The sequence below is a fragment of the Typopeltis vanoorti genome, chromosome 12 (genome assembly GCF_054136105.1).
Source record: "Typopeltis vanoorti isolate ZY-2024b chromosome 12, IOZ_Tvanoo_1.0, whole genome shotgun sequence".
Lineage (NCBI taxonomy): Eukaryota > Metazoa > Arthropoda > Arachnida > Uropygi > Thelyphonidae > Typopeltis > Typopeltis vanoorti.
The window spans coordinates 134,587,167-134,608,083 of record NC_143560.1 but is presented as its reverse complement, the minus strand read 5'-3'; the positions used below and the strand labels follow the sequence as shown (position 1 = coordinate 134,608,083).

The 20,917-nt window shown below is 34.9% G+C and overlaps 2 protein-coding genes across 4 annotated transcripts in view; one reads left to right on the top strand and one right to left on the bottom strand.

The window, feature by feature from the left end:
• Positions 1-20,917, bottom strand: part of LOC150101239 (transmembrane protein 53-A) — a 205,881-nt gene that overhangs the window by 20,422 nt on the left and 164,542 nt on the right. The gene's annotated exons all lie outside the window — the stretch shown is intronic.
• The window catches only part of Taf8 (TBP-associated factor 8), a 78,455-nt gene that overhangs the window by 27,287 nt on the left and 30,251 nt on the right, over positions 1-20,917 (top strand). For all 3 annotated transcript variants that reach the window (XM_090402256.1, XM_090402257.1, XM_090402255.1), the window contains 2 exons: positions 5,164-5,226; positions 14,894-15,018. In XM_090402256.1, coding sequence (XP_090258382.1) covers positions 5,164-5,226; positions 14,894-15,018 — 188 coding nt within the window. The remainder of the gene's footprint in view (positions 1-5,163; positions 5,227-14,893; positions 15,019-20,917) is intronic.

Sequence of the window (20,917 nt, the reverse complement as noted above, 5' to 3'; positions counted from 1 at the left end):
AAACCGCTTGCCTGTGCCAGAGATCGACTAACTCAGAAACTGATCGAAAAAAGGCAAGCGGGTTTTTTCTCCCGGAAATTCGGAAAAATAGCCTCTTGGCTACTTTTCCGGTGGCGTAAATTAAGTTAAGGAGATAATAAATCCCTCATTATTTTAAAGCTGGATATGAAACTCGGAGATCGAAATCTAAGAGTTTCGTGCCGAAGAACTATCGGTGAGTCCAAGCGTAAGTCATCACTTCAAAAGAAGTACTTTATTTCTAACCCAGCTCTTAGATCCATAACTTAAACACTGTCTTGTTTACTGCTAGTTTGTGTTTTGGCTAATTTCTCTCTTATTCCATATAAATTTATTCAGCTGGCTATCCACCATACCAGCTTTGTTTATTCTGTTGTGTACTTCCATATTTAACCTGCCATCTTCACTGAAAGCTGAACCTAGCTAGCTGAAATATTTTGCTTGTTCTATAGCAGTGATTTTCAACCTTTTTCATAACATGGCACACCTAGACTAATTATTAAAATTCTGTGGCACAGTAAAAATATATTCTTTTAATTTTTTTGATGATCTAGCAAAAAATAGGCATAATTTTGATTTATTTACACATGCAAGAAGATGGAAGACCAGACACTAATAAATAAATGCGCAAATTACGACATTATTTCTTTCAATTAATTAGTTTTCATAAATCTCACTGCACATCTGAAGACCTCTCGCGGCACACCGGTTGAAAATCGCTGTTCTATAGAATCTCCATTCAGAATGCAGCTGAAAATTTCTATTCTGCCTATTTTTATAGTTTTGTCTTTTTTATTGCTGATTTTCATGTTTCTGTGTGAACTGGTGCACATCTTTATGTTGAATCATTCCTGGCAAATAAGTCAGCTTGTGCTCTTAGAGAATACAGAGACAAATGCAAGAATGCTAAACACTGTGTAAAACTAGCTAAGCAAAAGTCATGGGAGGACTTTGGCAAGAATACAGAAAATAAATATCAAGAAGGTGGCGAAATATTCTGGAGATTGTTGAAGAAGCTTAGGAATGGAGGAAAGAGTGATGTAAAAGGAGTTAGAGATGATAAAGGTGACATGAAAACGGGAGAAAAAGATATCCTTGAAGTATGGAGTAATTATTTTGAAAAACTGCTAAATTAAACAAGCAGTGATGACAGCACAGTGGTAAAATCCACTCACCAGGCATGCAGTCAGGAATACATACCCATACTTGAAGTAGAAAAAGCCATCAAAGGCTTGAAATGTGGAAAGGCAGCAGGAGTAGATGATATTCGACCAGAAATGCTGAAGGATGTTGGTACAAGAGTCTTACAGTGGCTGCACTGCATAGTTCAGAAAGCCTGGACAGAGGGATGAATTCCCGATGATTGGAGTAGAGCTCTCATAGTACCCATATATAAAAAGGGAAATAAAACTGAATGTGAGAATTATAGAGGTATTTCCCTACTGAATGTTCCTGGCAAGATCTATGCAAGTATACTTGAGAAACTGTTGAGAAGAATTGTCGAAGAAAAGCTTGGTGAAGAACAAGCTGGATTCAGGCCAAATAGAGGCTGTCAGGATCAGATCTTCACTTTACGACAAATAGTCGAGAAAGCATAGGAATATAACAAAGATCTGTATTTAAGTTTTGTTGATTTGGAAAAGGCATATGACAAGGTGCCAAGAGAGAAGCTATTTAATACGCGACAGTTATATGGTGTCGATGGGGCATTATATCAAGCAATACTTGGTCTTTATTTGAGTTGTAAATCGGCAGTTAGAATTGAAGGAAGTACAGGAAGATGGTTTAATGTTAAATCTGGTGTGAGACAGGGATGTACATTATCCACTCTGTTATTCATTATCTATATGGATCACATTATGAAGGAAAGTGGTATTAAACATGATATCAGAATTGGAGATGTTAATGTCAGCTCTTTGCTTTATGCGGATGATGTTATACTTCTGAATAAATCCGCTACTAGTTTGCAAGATTCCCTGACTAAATTGAATAACTGTTGTAATAGATATGGTATGAAGGTCAGCATTAAAATGACAAAGACAATGAAAATAGGTAGAATTGTTGAGAATGTCAACTGTGTTGTGAACGGGGAACCTGTGGAACACGTAAAACATTTCAGCTACTTAGGCACGATTTTTAGTGAAGATGGTAAATTAAATATGGAAATAGACAAGAGAATCAACAAAGCTGACATGGTAGGAAATCAATTGAATAAATTCATATGGAATAAGAGAGAAATTAGTCGGAACACTAAATTAGCTGTATACAAGACAGTGTTCAAACCAGTTTTAACTTATGGATCTGAGAGCTGGCTCAGAAGTAAAACACTTGACCAAAGACTAGAGACCGCAGATATGATAGTCCTGAGAAAGATTAAAGGCATGAACAGATGGCATCAATGGCAATATCATATTAAAAACGAGGATATTAGGAAAGAACTTGACATTTGTCAGCATCCAGGAATGCGTTAGCAGAGCTAATCTCAGGTGGTATGGTCACTTAAACAGAATCGGTGAAGAAAGATTAGCAAAACAAGTGTTCCAGAGGAAGACCAAGATATAGGTGGATTGGTACAGTACAAAGTGCCTTAGACGATAGAAATATAAGATCTGATAATGTTGGAGTCTTGACAAGTAACAGACTGATTTGGAGGAAAATTGTAGATAGGAAGTTAGTAATGATGTAAATTTTTTTTCATGTAGTACTATCATATCCTGTACACCCCTTGAAGGTACATAGCAGTAATTTGATGATGATGAGTAATGACTAGACCTTGTCCTGAGCAGAAGTCCAGTAAATACTTACCATTATTATTAGCTTTGCCCTTTTCTCTAGATTTTCCCAAAATGTTCCTATAAAGATTCATTTCCTACTCTGCTGTTCAGATCTCCAACAAGTACCACTTTTTCCATTTTCTTTATGTCAGCTGCCTGTTCTAATGACTCGAAAAATTCCTCCACTTCTTCCTTGGAAGAACACTGTGGGACCATAGGCACAAATAAGTTTCTTAAATATAAAGAGCCAATAGGCTTCATTTCGGCGATATAAACAATATTTAAAAAGTTTTAAATTTATTACAAATAAGTTTCATTGTCCATAATCTCCATTTTGAAGTTTGCCCCAATAACTGTACTTGAAACTGCCTTACAATCAAGAAGTTTATCTTCATGTTTGGTGTTGAATGCTGTTGCTATCTCTTCCTTTCCTTGATCATTATTTTTTTGAATGTGATGGGACTGCCAAGTTATGTAAATTGCTTTATATTGTTCATGTATATGAGTTTTCTGAAAAGAAAAGTTTATTGAATATTTTCATGTCTTCCTATTTCATTCTTTTAGTTTTGTTTTTGCTTTTTATTTAGCAAGATCTCACCTGTTTTGTTTTGTCTCAGTAATGCCAAAGATTTCTATTTAGTGCAAAGTTGCAGGAATGATCCTTCATGACATTGGGAAGTCATTAATTAATATATTTAACATTCAAGACCTCTCCTTTACCAGCAATCTCATACAAGAGTGTACACAGCAATATAAAGAGTGCATGTGATATGTCTAATGATACTCTTGATTAAATTATCATCCAATTTTTTTTATAATTTATAGATAGTAGCAGCTGTTGGAAAACGTTTATTATTATTATTTTTTGCAAGTTTTTTACTTATGTTAGCAAACTCTTGAAGATGCTGTTAGCCATATAGACAGTGAAACATGGCAAGGAAATACATAAAAATAAAATAAAAAATAAAAAACAGAGTTTAAACCTGGTTATTCATTATTCAAGCAAATCTACTCATAGTGAATCTCATACAAACGTTTTTGATTATCCTTTCTCATGGCTCCACGGTTCAGTTAGTATCAATGATGCCTCAAATTTGGTTGGAAAGAGTTGGGTTTGAATCCCATCTAAAGTAAAAAGAACATTTATAAAGACTTTTTTTAACTGAGTTTGGCCTAGCCTCATAGCTGGAGTTACTTCAACCATAATTCCACAGATAACTACAACAGCCTATTCTGAGAAAATGAAGGAAATCATCATTTAATTTTCTGCGTATAATAGAATTATAAGAATTTGAACCACTTTGTTCCATTTAATATTTTTGCTAAAATAGAAGACACAAATGAATGCTTGTGATACCTTTTTGGCTCTCCATACAACTTAGTATCATGTTATTATTATGATTATGTGATACCTCAATAAAGTCTGAGCATACATGATAGAAGCCCACTCCATTCTGCACCTTCTACTACCCATACTACACATTCTACTACACAAATCATTCAGAGAACACAAACACACACACATTGTAATTGTGTGTGTGTTTGTGTTCTCTGAATGATTTGTCTGTTTTGTGGGACAAAAAATGATTATGTGTCTGATATGGGGATGAAGATCCTTTTGCTACTACATAACATGAGACTAGGTAACTGGTCCAGTAAAAAAGCCTATATAAAAAGAACTAAAGTTGCTTGTACTATAATTCTTCCAACTCTTCATATGGAGTATTCTGTGAAGAAAAAGTCCTGAAATTATACCTCATGTATGATTTCAAAACTGTTAATGTCAGAGCTAGTTGGCCAAGTAGAGAGTATATCTGCTCTCCAATGGCATCAGTGGATGCTTGAAAATTTTTCATATTTTGTCCAATTTTTTAACCATATATATATATATATACACATAGAGAGAGACAAGTAGCCATGCTTCACTCACAGTAAATCCTTTTGCAGGTGAGATTCACTTAAAAAAAATAAAACCTAGACTATATATGTAACCAAACTCAATGGCTATGTGGTTAGTCTTCTCTTTTCAACCAAGAGAAACTGATAATCCTTCTCTGATATTTGAGAAACAGCAAAGCATCCAGTTTATGTAATTGTCTGTCTTAACTAATGCTTATCAGTTTTTAACCTTGATTGGTATCTATATCTATCTAAGTGGCTAGCGTGCTTTGACATTTTTGAATGTTTGGAACTTTTATTGTAGTATTAAGCAAAAAATACTGTTTTTATCAAGAGTTAAAATATAAGGGAAATTGAGGTATATAGTTTGAAATTACAAATTTTTATGTTTCTTATGTCTTTTTTGTTTAATAGAATTTTCATTTTATACTGTTTATATCAGCTATTTTTTCTTTCTTTCTCTTTCTTTCAGGTATAAATATTGATTCAATACCTCACTACTCCAAAAGACCAAACAAAATTACTTTAGTGGCACGTAAGTTGTATTTTACATACTTTTAACAAAATTTTCCTCTTTAATTCTTGCTAACATTTATGTAGTTATTTATTTACTTATTTTTAACTGAACAAACTTTTCTGTATAATTCATTGCTTCTTGGACTATGTATCATATATCCTTTCCTGGTAAGTATCCCCAAGATATATACAGGATATGATAATTCAACAAAAGAATTTACTAGTTTCCTATTAGCAATTTTCTTCAAAATTATTCCTTTATTTCTCAGGTTATTCTAAGGCCATGCCTTATAATAACTACATCTATCCATCAAAATCTGTAGTCTTTTCTTTTTCATTTTTCATTTTTCATTTTTGCTTCAAGCATCTGTTTTACTAATCTTTCATATCTCATTCTGTTTAAGTGGTTATGCCATCTTAGTTTAGTCTTAATTCTTTTTGAGATCAGTCAATGATCAGTGCAATTTTTATTTATTTTTTAATATATATCTGATCCACACACATTACCTATAGCAGATTAGTGAGTGTGTGGGTAAGAGGTTAAGAAGAAAAGAGGAATATGTTCACATTTTGTTTTAGCAGGTGGAGTTATATCTTTCAGGAAAGCTGTTCCAAACAAAGAAGTAGATGGAACAAAAGAAGAGGCAGTGAAGTTGGTTTGATGAATTTCAAGATGGACTGTAAAAGGGTGTTGGTTAGTCCTGGCTTGTTCTAATGATTTGGTGAAAAGTGGAGGTATAATAGCAGCCAATTCAACAGAGTACTGTCCATGAAAGTGCTCTGTTCTATAGAAGAGGCACAAGGCAGAAACTGAAAGTCATAGAGGGGGATTGAAGTAGGCATGTGTGAGAGAGAGATCATTAATTAACCAGATTGCCCTTCTGGATAAAACTGAGCAATCTTAGAGAGGATTTTGGTGCACCATCCTAAATATGGGAGCAATATGTCATATTTGGGCTGATTTGGGATTTGCATAGAGTTATCAGCTGTGAAGATATGAAGTAGAGTCTTGTGTGAAAAAGTGCACTGAGTTTTTTGACAACTAAAGAAGCTGTCATTGAAATGTGTTTTTGCCAAGAAAGGTCAGAGGTATAGGTCAGTCCAAGAAGGGAAATCTGATTGTGTTTTGATATCTGGGTTTTATTGAAGGTGAGAGGGAACACTGCAAACTTTCAACAACAATTCAGACAGGAATGAGTTTTGGTGATATTGAAGTCTACAAGGTTGTCCTTTCCCCATTGGGATATAGCTAGTAGATCAGAGTTTAGGCCATTGTTCATAGTGGATTTTGAGGATTCTGGTACTAGGTATTGTCAAATGATTGATGCAATCATGGAGGAATGGAGTGTACTGTCATCAGCAAAGCTATGAATAGGATTGGAAGTCTGTGAGAGCAGGTCATTTATATAGAAGAGGAAGAGAGTACATGAGAGAATGGAACCCTGGGGTATTTCTGCATTGGTGGGAAATCTGAGGAGAGGAAACAGACACGTAGTGAGCAACCAGTGAGAAAGTTGGTGATCCAGTTGCAGACTGTAGAATGGCAGTTTGCTAAGTAGGCCCTTGTGCCACACCAATCAAATGCCTTTGAAATGTCAAGAGCAACCACATGAATTTCTCTGAATTTTTCCATGGCTTGAGTCCAAAGTTTGGTGGTGAAAGTTAGAAGATCAGCTGTAGATAACCAGTGGTGGAATCTGTACTGCTGGACACTGATTAGTTAATAGGTTCTCCATAATTTAGAAGAGAACAGAAGTGAGAGCAGTTGAATGGTAGTTCATTGGTAGACTTTTATTACCGTTCTTTGGGATGGGCTGGATGTTGGTCTGTTTCCAGGTTGTAGGGCAGATGCCAGTTGAATAGGATAGATTCAAAAGGTGATGCAGGATACATGTTAGTTCTGGGGCACCAGTTTTTTAATACAATACATGGGATACCATCAGAACCAAGATTCCTTGATTGTGTTTAGGTTATTATGGATTGTTGGATTTTTTAATGGCAGAAGATTGGGTAATGTGGAGAGAGCAGTTCTTTGTGGAATAGAGGGAACCTTGCCCAGGTCATCAGTGCAGGATTGGGGGGGGGGGGGGAGAGAAGAAGCCAGTAAGTTGGCCTTGTCTTTAGGTGAGGTGACTACAATACCATCCAGATGTGAGAGTAGTGGACACCTGGGTGAGCAAAAGTTTTACTCAATGGACTTGGCAAGGACCAAAAGGAGCAACTGCCATTTGGACACGAGGCAAATTTGGAGCATTTGTCCCTTTCAAAGTCTGATGTGGATTTGGTGATGATTCTTTTTTACAGTTGTTGCAAGCTGCATTATAGACAGAGCATGCAGCTGGAGTTTTGGCCTCAAGCCATTTGTAGTACACAGTTTTTTCTTTTACTGCAATGGCACATTTTTGAGAACCAATTCTTTCAATGGTGGATGTGTATTTGAAGTGGAATAAGGGATGAAGTCCTTCATGTGAGGATGGTTTCTGTTATTCAGTCTGAGTAAATGTACTGAAACAGTATTCTGACCATCAGAATGAGGAATAGAAGTCACCGAAGTCATCCCATTTTGCACCTTTGTAGCACCTAAGGACACGAGACTGAAAACTGGTGGGTGAAAGTTGTTCTTTCGCATAAGAGACTTGTATGAGGTTGTGATCTGAGTTACCAAGAGGAGAACTGACATCCACAGCATACTTATAAGGAAAGCATGTTGGGAAAAGACCAAGTGTGTTGACAAATTGGATGGATTGTCAGGTATTCTGGTAGGGATATTGATGATCTCTGATAGGCCATTGCTCATGGCATATACCTCAGTATCTTTACCTGTTTGATCTGTGAAACTGGAGTAGGGAAGTTCCCAAGTCAAGCTTTAGAGAGAGATAGTTGAAGAGGTCAGAGTGGTTAACAGAGTTTGGAGAGAGAGAGAGAGAGCATATAAAAAAAAGCAGGTGGTTGTAGAGAAAATTTGAGCCAAAGCAAATCAAATGGGGGGGGGATATAGGTTCTGCAATTTCTGGCATGGTATGTCAGTTCCGATGAATGCACAAGTGGTGCCCTTGCTGTGGAAAGAACTCTGTAATATTTGGACAGTTGAGGTTCTGATTTATATGTCTGTAGTATGTCTGTAGTTAACTATTTTGTGGGAGGATTTTTGTCATCTGCAGTAAAATTCCATTTCTTTGAGTTGTGATCCATTTTATGAGGTGAGGAAGAATTTCCATATGTGGATGTGGCTTCTACAGTTTCTTCTTCATCAACTCTACTTGGTCCCCCCCCCCCAATCACGAATTGCCAAAATAAGTGCCTACAGGTTTTGATGCCCTGTTGTTTTCGCCAGGGAACCAGGGCGAACAGCGAAAAATTAGCTACTGGAACAAATCCTGAAACGCACCCCAACTCAACACCACCAGAGTTCAAGATCAGTACTATCAACATAAGAAGCCTGAATGGCAAAGAAATGGAGCTAGCTGAGGAATTGAATAGGCACCAAATCAACATAATATGGGTGACTGAAACAAAAAAGACAAAATCTGGTGAGATTTTTCTGAACAGTAAATACAATCAGATCCCACAGAAGGTTCTACCTCTGTGGGACCATAGGCACAAAATTTTGAGACTTTCGAGAAAGCAACACACAATGAAAAAGGAAAAGTTGGTCCTTGTTTGGGATCTAAAAACAGAGTAGGAAATTATTATCAGACATACAAAAATATTTTGGGAAAATTAGAAAAGAGCAAAGCTAATAATAATGGCAAATATCTGTTGGATTTCTACTGGATACTAACACCATGGATTTCTGTTGGATACTAACACCATGTTCCAACATAAAAATGTGCACAAATTCACATGGAGAGAAGAGGCTATGAATAAGAAAAGTCTCATTGACTATGTTATTGTTGATATGTTTTCTCACTGGTGCAGGACACTAGAGTGTACAGTGGATTTGAAATTGGAAGTGTTCATCATTTAGTCTTGAGCAGGATAAAGTTGAATTTCATATTGAAAAGAAGAACATGTAAGAAAGTTTTAAATCGAATAAAAGTTCAGCAGCTCTCAGATGTAAACTGTAGACTAAAATATACAAACATTATTCAAGAAAAAATGAAAGAGTTTGAGAACAGGAACCAAACCTTGGAGATTCAGTGGCAAATCCTGAAGAAAACATTGATTGATTCAGCCAGTGAGGCATTCAGTGAGGTTGTAAGAAAGTAAGAAAGCTAAACATTGTGTAAAACTAGCTAAACAAAAGTCATGGGAAGACTTTGGCAAGAACATAGAAAATAAATATCAAGAAGGTGGCAAAATATTCTGGAGGCTGTTGAAAAGACTCAAAAATGGAGAAAAGAGTGCCATTAAAGGAATTAGAATTGATAAAGGTGACATGAAAACTGGTTGTTAGATCGTACATCCTGGCTTTGAATCCGCCATTTTGTTGGAACGTTATTCTTATTTAAATTATCTGGTTTTTTTTATTTAATTGTTGGTTGATTACTGATCCAAATATAGAGAAATTTTATTATACTGCGCCACCCTATATTCGGATTAGTCTAAGTGAAATAGAGGAATCAACCTTAAACTGCATTTATATAATCTTCTTTTACAGGCCAAGGTTACTAATATCATATAAAGCTTCCTCAAGGTTCGAATAAATTTTATGAACGGTGCAATGAAGAAAAATCAGGCAAACAACAAATTGAATTCAATAAAATAAACATTTAATACAGGTTATAAAACATGTATATAAAGCATAATTTTCTAAGCAAGATAATCTAATTGAATAATATTCAAAATACAGTAAAACCCCGATGGTATGCAGTAGGTGGAACGAACAAAAAGCACATAAGTCGAATTCGCGTAACTCGGGGTATAATTTTGCATGTAATTTATATATACAAACATACAATTGGGACCAAAGGTTTACAAAAACACCTATATTTTTTAAGAAATATAATCATAATTGTAGTTTGTTGTACATAAAAAAAAAGAAAGTTATTTCGATGTCGATGGTTTCATAAAATCTTATAGATTAGTCTGACCGCATAATGTCTTTTTCTTGTCACGCAAAATTTCTTCATAGCAAGCTAATGATTTTTTTATTCTTTGCCTTGTGGCTACAGTTCATTCCTCCTTAGAATCTATGTCCTCCAAAATCTGTAAACCTTTCTTTTATGATTGTTCTTACTGTGGATTCCTGTAGATCGAACTTCTTTGCTAGCTCACAAATTTTCATTCCACCTTCAAAAGCCTTAATAATGTTGAGTTTTGTTTCCAAAGTCAATGTTTTTCTTTTCTTGCTAGCTGTAGAAGAATTGGACTTGCTTCTTTTGGACGACATTATTATTTTTAATGTGATAAAATTTTTATCAAGAACATAACATTAAACAATCGTAAGGTTTGTAGACTATAAAAATCGTGCATGAATGGAGGCCGCGCGAAACACGTCAGTGCTTGTTCACAGCATGTGCGGCCGGCGCCTGAAAGATACGACTAGTGGTGAGGCGTGAAGCGGGACAGGAATACGTACATATAAGAAACAGCGTAACTCCGGATTCGCGTAAGTCGGGGTATGACTGTATCTCTGAGACACTAGTAGCCACTCGGTTTGGTTTAAAGATTAAATTTAAAATTTACAGATCTTATTCTTCAACGTTTAAATACTATTATCACAACTTGTCTCTATTCAATGAGACAATTCAATTCTTTTATACATCAACTTAGTTCAACTACTCATAACAAACATAATACATTAGGCATCAAACATTCAGCTGTCAATTCTATATTCTTCCGAATAATTGAAAATGGTTCACGCAGTTCAATGTTCCAGAATTTTATAGTAATTCTTAGTCAACAAACACTTAATTGAATTATGAGGCAGTTATTATTTCAAGAGGGAAACACTTTAAAGCTCCATACTTCGGCTATTTTTAGTAGAACACCATAGTTAATGTTAAGATATATCAGGCGGAGCTAACTTTTATTTCTTCATGCTGAAATATAAAAAGGACTGCTCTTACCGGGTTACACCTTTTACACATTGGATTCACTATAGGCACACTTAAAACTGTAGTTAACTATTACTTTGAAGTAACACTGTTCAAAAGAAATCTTCGCTATAATAACTGAATTTATAGACACAGAGTTATACAAGTCTTAACGCACTCGTTTTTAGTAATCTACTAATTCCTTATTTTCTTCTAAGCATTAAATTCAGCTTTGCACTATTTGCATATAAACACAGTCTTGTGTACAGCGAATTTAATGTTTTGACTAATTTTTCTTTTATTCCATATAAATTTATTCAGTTGACTTCCTATCATACCAGCTTTGTTGATTCTGTTGTCTATTTCCATATTTAATTTACCATCTTCACTAAAAATCGTGCCTAAGTAGCTGAAATGTTTTACTTGTTCCACAGGTTTTCCATTCACAACACAGTTGACATTTTCAATACTTCTGCCTATTTTCATTGTCTTTGTCTTATTATTGCTGACCTTCATACCATATCTATTACATACCATATTATATTTATCAACTTTTTCGTAAAGACTGTTCATTCAGTCTTATATTCATCTAATATCTAATTCCACTTATATCCATCCCATTTCTCCATGCACTCTTCCATTATCTTAAGATTATTCTGTCGATTTCTTTACATCCAGATAATTTAGTTCATCCAAACTGATTACTCTGCCCATCTTCACATCCTCAGCAAAGAGAGAAATTTATTTGAACCCAGATCAATTAGGTTAACAAGATTCCTAACCAAACACTGGTATTCCACTCCTAACAATCTGGCTCTTTGAAAAGTCTCTTCTGAAAATCACTTCCTCCATCTTCTGTGTGTCAACCAATTTCCCATTATGATCAGTACTTGTTTGGTACATTTTAATCAGTAGCCCCTTATGCTGAACTTTATCAGAGTCTCTGCTAAAATCCAAATAAGTTATTTATTGCTATTATGTTAGTTTGTTTCCCTCATGACTTCATAAAAAGTAAGCAAGTCTGTCCATAACCAATTCTTCCTCCCTTAATGACACCCTGCTGTAGCTTTGCTGTCAAGAATATCCTGGATATGATTCCTAATTAATTTTTAATTAGGAATTTTTTTTATTTTAATTAATTTTAATTACCTTGGCAATAACTTGAAGAAGACTTACTGATCTATAATTTCCTGCTTCACGTGATTACCCACTCTTATCAAAATTTGACTTACTCTGCCATCTTCACATCATCAGCAAAGAACTAAATTTATTTAAACCTAGACCATTTAGATTAATGAACACCAAACACCAGTGTTTCATGTTAGGACCTCACAGACTTTAAAATCAGAAGGGATTATTCCTAATCTTAGCAATTCATTGAAGATAATCAAAAAGTGAATTAATTAACCTTGTTTACTACCAAGCCAGTTAATGTCAGGGTTAATTAATCCTGATGTGGGACCATCGCTGTCCCACTTATTGGAGACCTAAATTGGCTTGAAATAAAAATATAAGAAAATCCTTAACACATCCATGGTATTAATAATTACAAACTTAAACCGCAATGGCGTTCTTACTATTCCTAAAGTATGGGAAATTGTCATACAAAATTGTGTTAAATAATTATTTTTTTTTTTTTTTCCTGTAACAAGTTACACACATTTAATGAGATTCTATTGTAATCATGCACCCTAACTGTATGTTATTCCTATTATTGTTTTAAACTACTGTACTCATGATGTCCTAAAATACTTAGGATGAAATATTTACAATTAAATAATTTTCACTGTGTTAATACGTGTGTTTCTTGTAATTATGATCGCACCACAAGTTTCGTTATTTAAAAAAAAAAAAAAAAAAAAACATGGTATTAATGTACTATAACTGTTTGTGGCTGGGAGTCATAGGAAAGAGATATCCATACCTCCAACTGCATCAATTGGTAAGTGATTTAAGATATCAAATATTTCCTCTTCCTGTATTATGTTGTTCAGTAGATTTTGTAATTTTTTGCAACTGCTGTTGGATCATTCATAATCATTTCATATGAATTACTTCTTGTTTATTTATTTTTATTTATATGTATAAAAGCTTTTGGATTAATCTTAGTAGTCCCACCTAGTTGTAATTCAACTAGGAATCAGGAAACTAGATGTTGAATCTCCACTGTTTCTAAAAGCATAAAAAAATTCCAAAATAACATTAAATAGAGGGTATGTAAATGATGCCATCCTAGGAAGGTTCATGTATAAAGAAATCTTAAGTAATGATCATGTAATGATCAAATAACAACTGAAATGGGTGCTTTAGAGCAATGAATCTCACCACAATTTTATTTTATTGGGTAGGAGAATGCCTGGATTTAGTATTCTAGTGAAAGCTGTAAGCAGGATCATATTATTCTAACTAAAGCTTACCAGTGGAAGCACGTGTGTGCAGAAGCGATTTGTGGTATGGAATCATTCCACCAGTTTTTATCTATACCTCCATCTTTTAGATAATATTACACTTAAGGTGTTCTACAGTGAAGGTTTTAGTATTATTTTGAGGATAGCAATAACATGCCCGTAATGGATATGCTCAGAACACTAAATCCGATTGAACATTTGTAGCATTAAATGGAACTACATGCATAGAATTGTCTCCGAAGGCCAGTATCACTGGCTGAACTCAGTTTTACACTCCATGAAACTAGTCATAATTAACAACAGCTGGATGTTGTTAATTATGATGAACACATGGATGAATTATATGCTAGAGATGGGTTTACACCTTATTAATAAGAACACCCAATCAATACAGACCTTGTCTGTATGTTGCTTAGATGTTGCTTATTATTTCTTTTATATACAGTTGACTCACTATAACAAAAAACTGAAAAGTCCCAACCAAAGCTCCATAACTATAATGCTATACTAAATGAAATTCACTCTAGCAAACTTCCTATGGTTCCAGTGAGCTGGCTGTACCTCGGGTCTATTTTACTAAATGTTATTCATATTATGAATGTCAGTGAAGTGTTGACTGAACTATTGGGTTTATTAAATTTAATTTAGTAACCTTGTGCTGGTTATTCTTACTGCATGTAATTACGTGATCTTTATTTCCTTCAACCTTAAATTTACGAGAATAATGAACACCATTTTGTTATATCATGTTGATTTAAGTTGGATTTTTTAATTGTGGTCGATATAAACCAAGTGATTTGTTATGAAGAATGTTGAATTGATAACACGTTTCGTTAAAGGACTGGGGTAAGATATTTTTTTTAGATAACATTTAAATTTATAGAAAATATAACATTTTTTCCCCTGTTAAAATGTATAAGTAGTTTCATTTGTTTCAATGATAAAATAAATTCTGATTCAAGACAACCATGTTTTGCTTTTATTCTTCTGCCCCATACATTTAAGCATCTTTACTATTTGAAAATATCTGATACTATGAGGGGAGTGAGAAGTTTTGATAATCACCATGAAAGAATCGAGGGTAGAACCATGTAAATTACATATTATTCTACATATTCACCACGAAGTGTTATACACTTGTTACAATGCTGCTGCTTCATTTGCAATCCTCTGAGAAAAAGTCTTTCCCTTGTTGCACAAGCTGTTATTGTTCTAGGTGTTTATCAGAACTTTTCAGCTCCTCCCTCGTAAAATTCAACATATTTTGTGTATTTCTTTTTTAATTATATTTATTTTTCAGCACCATCAGCTGCTCGTACATCATCACCAAAAATACTTCAAGCAGGAGATAGAAGACCTTTGCCTAGTCATATACCTGAACATTATCCTTCTTTTCCTGATCCTCATGCTTATATAAGAACACCTGTAAGTAATGTTGTGCTTACATAAAAATATGCTTATTTCATCATCATCATCAAATTCCTGATAAGTACTCAAGAGTAAAGGATACTATAACAGTATCCTGAACATCCCATGATAGTATGACAAAAAGTTTACATTATTATTAATGTCCTTAAACATCATCAAATTCCTGATATGCATCCTCAAGGGGGTGTACAGGATACTATGATAATACTACATAAAAAGATTACATTATTATTAACTTTCAATCAACAATTTTCCTCCAAATCAGTATTATCTGTAAGGACTCCATTGTTGTCAGATTTTAAATTTATGTATTCTAAGGGGCTTCTACCTGCATCAGACCACCTAGATCTTACTCTTCCTACATATTTTTCCTAGCATTAAACCTTTACTTTGCTTTTCTTCTCTCTTACTTGGCTCTGCTCACACATTCTTGACTGCTGTTAATGTCCAGTTCCTTTCTAATATCTTCATTTTTAATATGAATCTACTACTAATGCATCTGTTTATTCACGTAATTTTTCTTAGAACTCACGTCTGTCTTCTGCATTGTCTTTGATCAGCTGTTTTTTTTCAACCCAGCTCTGAGATCCATAAGTTAAAATTACTTTAAAAATTATAACTAGATTAGTCTTTTGACTAATTTCTCTCTGATTCCATATAAGTTAACTCCCCACCATAACAGCTCTATTTATTCTGTTATCTGTTTTCATATTTAATTTGTTACCTTGAAATGTTTTCTTGTTCTGTAAGTTTCCCATTGCAACTTTATTTTCAGTGTTCCTGACTTTTAGCACCTTGTGAGCTCTTCAGATCTGCAAAACTAAATAGAGATCCTTGTTACATTCCCATGATTTCTCAGCTGTTTGTCTTAAAGTGAAAATGTGATCTTGCTACGCTCTATTTGGCCTGAATCCAGCATGTTCTTCACCAATCATCCTTTCGACAATTTTCTTAGCCGTTTTTGATTTATACATGCATAAATCTTATCATAACTACTCTGCAGGGAAATACTTTTGCAATTCTCACATTCAGTTTTATTTCCCTTTTTATAGATGGGTAGTACTATTAGAGATATGCTCCAATTCTCTAGAATTTGACCTTCTGAGCAGGTCTTCTGAATTATGCAATGCATCAATGTAGAAATTTTATACCTCCATATTTGAGTATTTCTAGTCTGATTTTATCTACTCCAGCTGCCTTGCCACGTGTCAGGTTTTTGAATACTTTTCTACTTTAAGCAGTATATCTATTCCTGAGTATATTCCTATTGAGAGTTTGCTACCTCATTCTAATTAATCACTCCAGACATGAAGAATATCTTTATCTTCAGTTTTCATCTCATCCTTATCATCTCTGATTCCTTTTGCATTACTTTTTCCTCCATTTCTAAAGTTTTTCAATAGCGTCCAGAATATTTTTTGCCACCTTCCCAATATTCATTTTCTATGTTCTTACCAAAGCTTTCCCATAACTTGTTTAGCTAGTTTTACACAGTTCTTCACTTTCTTAAAATTTTTCTGTCTGTTCTCTAAGAGCACAAGCCGACTTTCTTGTCAAGAACTTTCGATATGCTTACTTCTTTTTCTTCACTGCCTCTTTAACTTACTGAGTCCACCGTGCAGGTCTGATTTTTCTGTCTTTGCAAACAACCATATGCCTCTCTAGATGAATGAAATCAGTATTTTTTTAGTCTGCCATTGGGTCTCTAAGCTTTGATTATTTTGATTATTTTTTCAAACTTCTACATTTTTCTCCAGTAATATTTGTATACGTAGCAGAAAGCTGCTCATCTAAGATTCTTTTTTTAAAATGTTCTTGATATTTTTCTTTTCAATAGGGTATTCATTTTTATTCTTACCAGTTTTTCTCCAACAATTATCTTTCAGGACTCCAATATTATCAGATGATACATTTTGGTATTCTATGGTACTACTATCTGCTTGAATCTGCCTAGAGCTTGGTCATACTCTGGGTCTTTTTCCTGCAATGAAACACTTGTTTTGCTGTCCTTTCCTTCCCTTCCCCATTTTGTTTAAGTGACTATTCTACCTGAGATTTTGTCTTCTCTGACATTTCTGAATGCCAAGTGTCACCATTTGTAATATCTGCATGCTTAATATGATTCCACTATTAATGCTATTTATTCATACCTTAATGTTTCTCACAACTCTCATCTGTGGTCATCAATTTTGATCAAGGGTTTTATTTCTAACGCAGCTCTCTCAGATCATTTTTGAACATTGTATACAGCTAGCGTGCTGTAGACAATGGTCGGTTCTCCGACCATTGTTTTGTTCAGCTAATTCGGTGTTTTGATTAATTTCTCTCTTATTCCATATAATCGAATGCAGTAGAGCCCCACCACACCAGCTTTGCTTATTTTATTTTTCATTTCAATATTTAACTGGCCACTTCACTAAAAAAAAATGTGCCTAAACAGCTGAAATGAAGGAAAATGGCATATTATCCTGCATTCCTTCATAATGTTTTAAATGTTCTTAGGTTTCCCATTGGGGTGCTCAAGGGTTCAAAGCTGTATAACTGAGAGGAGACCTCCACATAACCTTTAAAGGACTGCAGAGAACTGACCAGGGCTTCTGACCTAATGTCCAATCCTCACCTTCTCGTGGTACACTGTTGGGTATCTACCTGGATACTGAACGAACGAGGGTGAGCTGGCAATTTGGGATTTAGCCGACCAAATTGTATTCTTATTGACTTAAACCAATATACAAAATGATGGTACAACATGACATAATTTCATGCCGGCTGGGGCGTCGCCTGGTTAAACAAGGCACCTATTGTTTTCGCCAGGGAACTAGGGTGCACAGCGAAAAGTCAGCAACTGAAACAAATCTGAAAGCACACCCCAACTCGATATCACCAGAGTTAAAGATCGGTACTATCAACATAAGAAGTCTGAATGGCAAAGAAATGGAGCTAGGTGAGGAATTAGATAAGTACCAGATCGACATAATATGGGTGACTGAAACAAAAAAGACAAAACCTGGTGAGATCTTTCTGAGCAATAAATACGAAATGTTATATTCAGGAAATGACAATCAAGGAAAAGAAGGAGTAGCCATAGTATTCAACACAAAATACGAGGCTAATCTTCTTCAAATACAGGCAGTTTCAAGTAGAGTGATGTGGGCAAATATCAGAATGGGGAACTGGACAATGGGACTTATTTGTGCCTATGGTCCCACAGAAGGGTCTACTAAGGTAGAAGTGGAGGAATTTTTTGAGGCTTTAGAAAAAGAAACTGACACAATTAAAAAGCAAAAGTTGGTCCTTGTTGGGGATCTAAATAGCAGAGTAGGAAATGATTGTCAGACATACAAAAATATTCTGGGAAAATTTCGAGAAAAGAGCAAAGCTAATAATAATGGCAAATATCTGTTAGATTTCTGCTCAGGACATGGGCTGGTTATTACTAACACCATGTTCCAATATAAAAATGTGCACAAATTCACATGGAGAGAAGAGGCAAGGAATAAGAAAAGTCTCATTGATTATGTTATTGTTGATAGTGATGTTTTCTCCCTGGTGCAGGACATCAGAGCATACAGAGGATTTGAAATTGGAAGCGATCACTATTTAGTCTTGAGAAGGATAAAATTGAATTTTCTATTGAAAAGAAGAACATGTAAGAAAGTTTTAAAGTGAATAAAAGTTGAGCAGCTCCCAGATGTGAACTGTAGACTAAAATACACAATGATTATTGAAGAAAAAATGAAAGAGTTTAAGAACAGGAACCAAACCTTGGAGATTCAGTGGCAAGCCTTGAAGAAAACCCTGATTGATTCATCCAGAGAGGCATATGGCAAGGTTGTTTGCAAGGATAGAAAAATCAGAACTTCATGGTGGACACAGGAAGTTAAAGAGGCAGTGAAGGAAAAGAAGAAAGCATATCAAAAGTTCCTGGCAAATAGGTCAGCTTGTGCTCTTAGAGAATACAGAGACAAATGTATGAAAGCTAAACACTGTGTAAAACTTGCTAAACAAAAGTCATGGGAGGACTTTGGCAAGAACATAAAAAATAAATATCAAGAAGGTGGCAAGATATTCTGGAGGTTATTTGAAGAATCTCAGAAATGGAGGAAAGAGTGCTATAAAAGTAATTAAAGATAATAAATGTGACATGAAAACGGGAGAAAAAGGTATTCTTGAAGTATGGAGTAATTACTTCGAAAAATTGCTAAATGAAACAAGCAGTGATGACAGCACAGTGGTAAAAAACGCTGACCAGGCATACAGTCAGGAATACATATCCCTACTTCAAGTAGAAAAAGCCATCAAAGGTTGAAATGTGGAAAGGCAGCAGGAGTAGATGATATTCGACCAGAAATGTTGAAGTATGGTGGTATAAAAGTCTTACAGTGGCTGCATGCATAGTTCAGAAGGAGTGAACAGAGGGACGAATTCCCGATGATTGGAGTAGGGCTCTCATAGTACCTATATATAAAAAGGGAAATAAAACTGAATGTGAGAATTACAGAGGTATTTCCCTACTGAGTGGTCCTGGTAAGATTTATGCTAGTATACTTGATAAACGGTTGAGAATAATTGTGGAAGAAAAGCTTGGTGAAGAACAAGCTGGATTCAGGCCAAATAGAGGCTGTCAGGATCAGATCTTCACTTTATGACAAATAGTTGAGAAACCATGGGAATATAACAAAGATCTGTATTTAAGTTTTGTCGATTTGGAAAAGGCATATGACATGGTGCCAAGAGAGAAGCTATTCAATATGATACAGTTATATGGTGTCAATGGGGCATTACATCAAGCAATATTTAGTCTTTGTTTGAGTTGTAAGTAAGCAGTTAGAATTGAAGGAAGTACGGGAAGATGGTTTAATGTTAAATCTGGTGTGAGACAAGGATGTACATTATCCCTTATTTTATTCATTATCTATATTAATCATATTATGAAGGAAAGTGGTATTAAACCTGATATCAAAATTGGAGATGTTAATTTCAGCTCTTTGCTTTATGCAGATGATGTTATACTTCTAAATAAATCTGCTACAAGTCTGCAAGATTCCCTGACTAAATTGAATAACTGTTGTAATAGATATGGTATGAAGGTCAACAATTCAAAGTCAATGAAAATAGGCAGAATCGTTGCAAATGTCAACTGTGAACGGAGTACCTGTGGAACAAGTAAAACATTTCAGCTACTTAGGCACAATTTTTAGTGAAGATGGTAAATTAAGTTTATTTTTCACTTGTTTAGACTATAATAAATGTAGTTTAATCCTTTATCCAAGTGTGTGCAAACAAAGTTTGTACCTGAAAGTATCTTCAGGACTGGGGTAAAGTGGTACAACACCGGGCGACTCATGTTGTACCACTTTACCCCAGTCCTGAAGATACTTTCAGGCACAAACTTTGTTTGCACACACTTGGATAAAGGATTAACCTAAATTTATTATAGTCTAACCAAGTGAAAAATAAACTTTCAGCATCTTTCTCTAAATCCAGAGTAATTTAATAAAAAGGTGGCACACCTCTTGGCAGCTCCTATAGGAGGAGATGACCTTTGCTAATGCTTCTGCCTTGGTATCTCCACTTGGGCTTGGCTCCCACTGAAGAGACCTCAATAAAGGTCAAAACTAGTTTGGGTAGTGGCCCTTCCCTTAATGCATAACATTATACATATCCGCAAGGAAATGTGTTTTGCATTATGGAAGATACTGAGATAGGAGTGTAGGTAGCTTGCTCCACCTTTGCAAGGAGTCGCATGGTGTTGTACCCCTTTACCCCAGTCCTGAAGATGCTTTCAGGTGCAGACTTTGTTTGCACACACTTGGATAAAGGATTAAACTAAATTTATTATGATAAATTAAATATGGAAATAGACAACAGAATCAACAAAGCTGGTATGGTAGGA